The 9,025-nt window shown below is 41.8% G+C and overlaps 1 protein-coding gene and 1 long non-coding RNA gene across 2 annotated transcripts in view; one reads left to right on the top strand and one right to left on the bottom strand.

Moving 5' to 3' along the window:
• Positions 1-1,528: 1,528 nt before the first annotated feature.
• LOC119012377 lies at positions 1,529-4,644 on the bottom strand. The gene is made up of 3 exons (XR_005072458.1): positions 4,381-4,644; positions 3,655-3,732; positions 1,529-2,732 (listed from the first exon to the last, which is right to left on the bottom strand). It is a non-coding gene; the product is annotated as an uncharacterized LOC119012377 (long non-coding RNA).
• A 3,425-nt stretch (positions 4,645-8,069) lies between these two features.
• The window catches only part of man1a1 (mannosidase, alpha, class 1A, member 1), a 150,747-nt gene continuing 149,791 nt past the window's right edge, over positions 8,070-9,025 (top strand). The window contains exon 1 of the mRNA XM_037086112.1: positions 8,070-8,953. Within this exon, the coding sequence (XP_036942007.1) occupies positions 8,444-8,953 (510 nt within the window). The 5' untranslated portion in view covers positions 8,070-8,443. The remainder of the gene's footprint in view (positions 8,954-9,025) is intronic.

Genomic DNA, 9,025 nt, shown 5'->3' with positions numbered 1-9,025 from the left:
TTTCCTCCGTTTTAGTCAAATACGCCAAACATTTACTCGGCTGCTTAGGAGGCTAAGAAGTTCTTGGCGAAATATCACAGCTCAAGGTTACCTGTGTTTGCAGGAAGATTTCATAGGTCAGTTTTAATCCTGCCTTAAACCCAACATTGGCTTTCACACCAAATGAACCCAGGTGTCAGGACCACGTATTGGGAAAGGTATCAAGATGTCTACGCTCTTCCAAGGAAATGTCAATCAGATATGAAATCGGTGATATTCAGGGAAGAAAAACACAGAAATCTGCTTGAGCTTAACGTGATCCCACATAAACTGGAGGTGATATGTGGTCTGAGATTCTTGTTGGGGATTTCCGCGGATTTGTGGGGGAAGGTCCCATCAGTCCTCCTCCGACTTAAAAGATCTCATGTATGACTGGGTTTTGATAGATGTAGGTTTGAGAAGTTTGATGTGTGCTGTGTGATGCTGCTGATAGAGAATCTCTTTCATGCTTCACAAATAACGTTTGTTTTATATCAACAAAGAATCAAATAAATGAATTTCTTGCTCCTTGTTTCTGAGCATCCCGCTGTGCCCCAGATGTTGTTTCCCAAGAAAACTCTTTGATAAACTCCCTTTACACCACAGAGACAGAGACAGCAGGTGAACCAGATAAGTGTTAAAAGTGCCAGGCGGGAGAGGTTGGAGGAGACCAAAACGGAGCAGAAAAGAAGACCCATGATTGAAATCACAGTGGCCAGGTGTCCAGAAAGATGTCTTCAAATGAATCTTACTCTGTTGGATATGTGGATAAGTAACTGTAGGAAGAAGTTAAAATAAATGCAGCTGTAGCATCTGTCATACAAGAACTGGAGGTTATATTTCACAAAACTGGAGTCAACTGGTGTTGATCTGATTGGTTACAGTGAAGATGGTGACGGACAGGTTTGTACAGTCGCCATGTTTTGAAACTGCCTCTTCTTTTCCCAACAGTTTCTCGAGTTGACTTCCCAGATGGTGCTGTGGAACAAACCATGTGATGCATCAGCCTAGTAATGACTTTTAAAGGTAAATCATGCACATGAAGGTAGTCTAGAGCGACTACTTCCTTGTGTTTGGCGAAACAACTTGATGGGTTGTTGCGCTGCCCCCAAGGTGAAGGAATGACCCGCACCACTCCCCCTGTGGTTGGCTTACCCTGATAAACTTACCCTAAGCCTGACCAATCATCGCCCAACAGGCCTAAACCTAACCAGAGCCCGAGAGCCTTGACAACAAAGTTCAAAATGCTGATCGTCACATGATTCACAGAGACTTCAGATAGTTCCAGGAAGTTTTCTAAGCATGCAATTGAAATGCACACATACAGATAGACAGAAGTGTGGTGTTTTTCAATTTGTAGTTGATACATAATCTACTGATTGATTGATTTGCATGCTGGGCTGCTTTTATTGGCAGCTAACGATGGAAAACTATTGAGAGGATCCGGAATTCGCCATTGCTTAAAATACAAAATAAGAAAAAAAGGGAATTTATTTTGTCATTAATATTATGTTTATTTTCACTACAAGTAGCAGTAGCTTTGATGAAAACGTCTAAAAGCAGTATTCAACATTTCCACTGTCAACACTTGTAATCTTCATTCATGCAGCATGTTATGAAAGCAAGATTACAAAAAAAAACATAAAACACGTCGCAGCAAAACAATGAGAACAAGAGCAGCTTAAACACATAGAGAATTTTCAAAACAATGACATTAAAACTAATTCAGAGCCGGTTTGAAGTGCTTCATGGTCGGGGTCGAAGTGTTTACATACTGTGTTACAAGTATTTACAGACTTTGATCAGGAACCACCATCATTGCATTTATCTATAGATCGATCAACACTTCACCATTTTCACAAATGGTCTGCACCGCCACAATAAACATCCATATTATATATCCATTTAATGAATAAACCTTGAAAAGAAAGAAAAAATAAAATGAGTCTGTGCTGATTTTTCTGCTGTGAATCTTTTCTGACCTCTATACAAATATGAAGAATTCAGATGCTCATTTCTGAAAAAATGTAATGCACAACTATTACTACAATCTAATGAACAGCCCATTCCACTCCACTGTTTCCTTGTTGGTATTAGCGCACCGAACCAGAATGGTGTCTGATCAGCGTCCAGTGATCGTTCAGGTATCAGTATTGTATCACACAGTGGAAACAGAGAGAATTTGTGTCATCCTGTCTTTTTTTCCCCCACCCTTAACTTTCCTGAATCAAAGAGAAAAGATTGTCAAGTACAAAGTAATATTCAGTGTCTTAATACTGCCACACTTGTTATTTGGTTTTGTAATGTCCCCCTCCTCCTCTCATGCCCCTGCAATCTACAATCTGCCTGAAAATTAACATATTTTTCTTGCTCTTATTAAGGAATTTTGAAATAATTTGACTTCTGTCGGGAGTGAGGCGAAGGGATTGCAGGGGAGCTACAAGTCTCAACCCAATTAGTGACCTCGTTCACTGAGCACATCTTGTCTCTTCTTGCCTTCCTCTCTTCATCACACTCTCCATTCACTGCCGACCCCTTCATACCCCTCCACCCTCTCCACCGCCCGCTTTTCTTCTCCGCTGGACTTCCATTCTCCCGCTTCTATCCACTCTCCTGTTTCTTTTCTTCTCCTCTCTCCGCACAAATGAGTCCATTTTGCCCGCGGGGATGAGACCGCGGTGGTTAAATCAGATTGGGGCGAGGTTATATTTGGACTGTGGCAGGAGAGAGAGAGAGAAAGAGAGAGGGAGAGGAGCATCAAACAGCTGGGTGATGACTGCATGGCCTATTTTACATCAGCAAATTGGCTGACAGTGGATTCCCAGGGCGCGTGCCGAGCTGACAATATTAGTGGTATTAGTTTAATAAAAATCTCAAACTCATTTGAAGCTGCCTGTTTAATTGCCACTAACACACACGGATGATGACGCTAAACATGATGGTGATATTGTGGGAAAAACTGGAGCCTGAACTACAGTTGGTCAATGTACCGATATCATATTGTCATCGTGATATGAGACTACATATCGTCTGAGATTTTGGATATCATGATACATCATAAATGTTGTCTTTTCCTGGTTTTAAAGGCTGAATTATGCTAAAGTGATGATATTTCTGAACTTACCAGACTGTTCTATACTTGTTTTCACCCACTTAGTCATTATATCAACATGACTGATGACTAAAAATCTCGTTGTGTGTTATCAGAAAGTTTAGGTTCACTAGGATCAACACTGCAGTATCCTGTTTTATCTGTTTTAGGTTTGGGAATAACGCTCCATTCTATCCAAGTGTTGATGAGTGCACATGTCTTTTAAATGTTTAAAAGACATGTACTCAAAATGTCAAGGATTCTGTTAGATGGAGTTATGTTTACAGCCCATAAATCGTTCATAGTGGGAAGAAAATGGCAATAATGAGGGCAACACGAGTTTGGCTGAAAACATCAAACATCCAATATTGACTTGAGCCAAGTGCAGCAAATGGACTCAAATACTCAAAAGACTCAAATTTAAAGGCCAAATAACAGAAACCAAGCACCAAACGTTACAGGTCCACATCAGCCATGATTTGCTCATCGTTTTGGACTTTTTAAAGCTTGTTAATTATTGTGAAACTTTAAACATGTCCACTTACCTTTAAACGAAACAAACAAGTCATACAGTGGAACAAACTAACCGATGGAGGCAGTGGTAGACCAACAATTCCTGTATCCTGTGAGATAAATGATTGTTTTTGTCAGTGGAGTTTGGTGACAGAGCAACATAACACCGTTTTTCCAATTAAAGAAAAGGATCTTATTCTAACATTAAAAAGCTTTTCTATGTAGGAATATGTCAACAGGCACTTGTGATAATTCAAGCATGTCAGTGACAAAAGCAAGCTCTAATATTAGACTTTGACCTTTGCAGTTGCCCCAAAGGAATCCACTGCAGCCTGTTTCGGCTCTGCTGAGGCAATCTACTGGACTAATCCCAAATTGTTTTTTCAAAACAAGGACAGAGAATATTTGACGTAACGTCCTTGAGGTAACCGGACATTTTATTTCAAACACGTTAGTGTTGCCCCATGTCAGCTGGATGAGTACCAGGACATTCCTTTTGCTAACATGTTCGTCTTATCAAAGGTACAACGTGACAGTAGGTCAGAAGTGAGTGTGTGGTTTGTGTTCTTCTGACCCTCAGTGGCCAAAATATGTCTAAGAAGTGACTCGGTTGTGGTGATCTACTGGATCAGTTCCAATATGTTTAGGTTACATGTTAAGAAACTGCACACATTTAAACATACCGGAATTACAAAGCAAATTCAAAACAAAGCAGACAGCGTTAGCAGCATGCTAGTGAAGAAATATGAATAACTTACAGCTAGAGTTGTATAGGCTGTCTCAAGACTTGGTGGAGACCAAAAGAGAAGTTAAAGTAGAGGGAATATGGGAGTTAATGTCCTCTAGGTGAGGGGTTCCCATCTTTTTTGACAACACGGACCAGAAGAAAGAAAAAAGCAATTACATCAGCCTCCTTGTTTCCTAATGGGTTATTGTGTTCCAGCACTGAGCAATCCAAGACCTGCTACTGGTCCAGGAATCACATTTTAAAGAGTGTTAAGGTTGCCACACGTCTGCTGGATGAAAACCTGGACATTTGTTTGCTTACATGTTAATCACATGGACAGTATTAAGTGACAATATGCCATATGTGTGTGTTTGATGTCATTTTCTGGAGTTGTACTGCCCCCTGGTGGCCCAAAAATATTAATATTGCGTAACATTTCCTTGTTGATGTTAAAAATAAATGTTAAATAAACGTGCTATGTCTTTAATAATACAATTTAGATGCTAAACACATACAATACAGTGGACCTTCTACCTCTATGTATATAGATAACATAACATCACATCCAAACATTGAAAATTGAGCATTGCTGTTCAGGAAAGCACATTTATTTTGCTTTGATCCACCGTTACAATCGTCATGTTTCCAATGATGTTTCCCTCACAATCAGAGAGCCAGATGTTCTCTCTGGATGCTGCCGTCCTACATCAACAATTCATCAATCATACAGGGAGAAGAGAGGACTGACTGATTCCTGAACAGTTGCCACGCTAGACCAGCATCCTCTGCAATAAGAATGACAACTTGTTGCTGCAGCTTTGAAGCCGTCGTGTGTTTATCTCCTTTGAACAGCCACATCCAAAGCAGCTTATGAATTTTAAAATCAACCATACATTATGTACACAAGGAATTTCTCACTTGCTCTGCGTAGCATTGCACTGGTGCGAGTGTGAGAGGTGATTCTGGTTTTTATGACCTGCGACTACCAACATCAGTAGACTGTCAGGCGTGCTTGCCTTCACCGTTGGCTCACTGTCACAATAGTTTACGGTGACCGAAATGTCGCATGTCTGGACTTGTAATTGCCACGTACTGTCTGTTCTCAGTAGCCTAGGTACAATACAAAGTACAACATTTCTAAAATAACTCCTGGGGAGTGCCATATTTAAGATCTAATAGGGTTTGAGTATACAAAGGGGATTTTTTTCCTCTGAGTGAGTCTTAAAAGCATGTTTACCCTCCTCTATCCGCTTTACAACTTTTACTAGCTTCACAACAAAGGATTATTCATTTCTCGATGCCTGGAAAACCCCAACACCACAGGGAAATTGTGTTTTTTAAATTTATTTTGGATACATACATTATCAACAGCTGCTCAGGCTGAAAACAAACCCCGCCGACAAAGATGACTCCGATGAAGTGACGCTGCAGCTAATGTCGGTTGTCAACGCTGTTGCCACAAGAGACTCTTTGCTCGATATTGAGATGCCAGGCATTTCATCCCAGATTTAATTTTCTGCTTGAATCGTGGAGAGAGAGAAAGTAATCGCGCACACGTCGTGTCATCTCTGTCAGACATGTTGTCATCCCGGAATTACAATTTCAGTATGGCAGCATGCATCTGTCATCCAAAGATTAGACTTTCCATCTCTGCAGGTGACGTACAGGTGAGGTACATTATGCAACGGACAGTGCTTTCAGTCCAAACTGTTTTTCTTTTTGTCCTGATGTTGCTGCTTTTTTTAATCAGAAAACAATATGGCCAGCGATGCAGCAGTATAGGAATGTAACTGTTTCACAACCAGTAAAATAGGTTAACACGTTGGAATCACACAGGGGCGAGGAATGATTCAGTTTGAAAATAGGAGCACACACTCATCAGCATCTCTAATAAGCACAGAGCAAGTCCAAGATTGATTTTTTTCTTCTCTATCAGATAAAACTCTAGTGTGCACCATACCTAATTCCACTCTCTATTTAAGAGCAAATTGCATGTTTCATGCTTTTGACTTTGCTGGTTCCTCAAACCACTATTAGTCGCCAATAGAGACAATTGAAACGATTGCCGTTTATCTCCCAATTCCGCACACAGAGTAACAAAGATCATGGATCTCATCAGTGAAGGCTGCGTGTGCATCCATGCATGTTTATGAATAATAATCAGCACCCTGCACAAAGTAATAGACGGTTGTGAACTGTATATTGTGAAGATGGACTCTGGCCACACCCCTGCATGAATAAGTCCACTGTGAGTAACTGTGAGTAAGCAATTTACTGGATGTACAATACGTCTCCAAACTCTTGGTGATTAATAATGCAGCACCAACAACAACTCTGCTGCCGCAGAGGGTTTAGTGGCCCCCTTTTTTCAACATCACAAGCCTGACGCCACCCACTCATTCTTTCACAAGTGACCAGATGACAGAACTGGGCGGAGAGGCACATGACACGGTCACAGAGTAAGCTGATGAGGAATGTCACGGCTGGGGGGAAACAATAAAGACCCAAGTGACTGTCTCTACTCTGCTGCACAGTCTTGTTCCTACTTCTTTTTCATCATAGGAATAAACGAAGGTGCTTTATTGGGGTGACAGAAACCTTTGTTATGAATCATACTTAGAATACTTTGAATATTAAAAGTGGATTAACAGAGCAGCTTGGACATGTTATTCCCCAGGTGTCCAACGGGATCATTCAGTCTGTTTGAAAGTCTGGTCTAGGACCCTGGTCCACCAGGGTTTAATCCGCATAAAGTCAAATCTGGAACGGATCCTTCAGAATGCCATTGAAAATGCACCGATCGGTGTTTGGCCATTAGGGGGCAGAAAAACATGGACGCAGTAAAGCGAAAACAAGTTCCTTCATTTCAACCAAGATAATTACTTCTGATGAAGAAACGCCTCCAGGAAAATTAGAGAACACACTTCAGAGAGTATGTTCACCACTGATTTTTTATTTTTTATTTTTTATTTTTCATGGCATTGTTTGTCACTGAGGTTAGTTCGGGAAAGGCTCACATTCACATTCACATTACAACTGTTGTGACATCAGCGATATTTAGTCAGACCGGGTTTAGTTTGTTCACAGTTCTAGTTCACAGAGTTATCAGCCCTATCCATCATTTACAGAGGGGAAAAAATCACTGGATAATCTGCTCTCTGAAGTGTGTTCTTTTTAATTCTGTGCAAACATTTATTCATCAGAAGTCATACGATGTACATATGTGGGGGTTTAGTGTGTTCTCCAATGCGTTACCCATAGACTTCCGCATAGCTGTGAGCACAGTCTGGCACCAAAGAAAGATTCAGAAGCTAGCATCGCTCTGGTTCCCTCGTCAAAAAGCTTGTGGGATATTTTAATATCGCCAAAATTAACCTCTGACAATTATTATCTTTTTAATATTTCTGAGTTTGTATCATTCCCTTATTAATGTAATCAACATTAAATTTCTGAGTTTGAATTAGAATTTTTTAAAATGTTTGAATTCTCAAAAACTGACATAGTGTCCCTTTAAGGTCAATCTGTGTGTTCAGATACGAAAATGAAGAGCTTGTTTCTTTAGTTTTTCAGGCCTAAAAAACAATCACTGACGACCTTTCTCTTCAGATTAAAAGTCGTTCCCAAAAAGTACACGATGCGCCTATAAAAGCTCTGTCTAAACTCAGTCATGCAGGGCACCGCAGCTCCACATCAGCACGATCACTGGAACATGAAGCTGTTACCGCGGCTGTCAGCGGCTTTATACCCCGCCGCTGGGAGGACACGCCCCCCGGGTTCCCACCACTCACAGGGCAGAAAGTGATTAGCTCATCGCGGCTGTCAGTCACGCGTATCTACGGCGGCTTCCTGTGTGAGCCGTTGGACTCGCTCTGTCTGCAGAGAGTCTCCGGTATGGGCAGCCGCCTTCTACTCCTCAACTTTTCACCGGAGATTTTACCACAGTTTCTCTCCATTTGACACGGTTTACACCAGCTGGAGATGGATTTCTGAACGGAAGTAAGCCGCCAGAGAGCCCGACGCGAGTTAACTCGACCGTTTAGATTCATTTTGGTTTTTTTTTTGTTGTTGTTGGAGTTGTTGAAGGAAGAGGGAAAATGCCAGTTGCAACTCTTCTGCCTTTCACCGCGACCCCGAATAGGAAGTCTGCCAGCCCGACCTCGTTCAGGTTGACAGAGAAATTCATCTTGTTGTTAGTGTTCAGCGCTTTTATAACCCTGTGTTTCGGGGCCATTTTCTTCCTACCGGACTCGTCCAAGCTGCTTAGCGGAGTTTTCTTTCATTCCTCCGCGGTGGAGACCAACACCCGCACCGGTCCGGACAGCAGCGACTCGGGTTCGGCTGGGAACGACGAGAGGGTTCTGGCCAAAATCAGGAAAGACCACGAAAAGGCTCTGATAGAGGCCAAGGATACGTTACAAAAACGGCCCGACGAGATCAAACAAGACATTATAAATGAGAAGGAAAAAGTTGCAAAGGAGAGTATGGGTCAAGGTGGGAAGGATGGCAATAATTTACCTTTCGTTGAGTATCACCGCCCGCCCGGGACGACTGGACACGAACCCCTGGACCCCGAAACCAGGGAGAGACGGGCTAAAGTCAAAGAGGTGAGGATCTGTTGAGCTAGAGCACTCACATACGCCACGCCAAACTCCGCCAAAAATCAGACATTTTATTAT

Source organism: Acanthopagrus latus, chromosome 22 (genome assembly GCF_904848185.1).
Source record: "Acanthopagrus latus isolate v.2019 chromosome 22, fAcaLat1.1, whole genome shotgun sequence".
NCBI classification, from domain to species: Eukaryota; Metazoa; Chordata; class Actinopteri; order Spariformes; family Sparidae; genus Acanthopagrus; species Acanthopagrus latus.
This window is presented reverse-complemented; position numbering and strand designations above follow the sequence as displayed.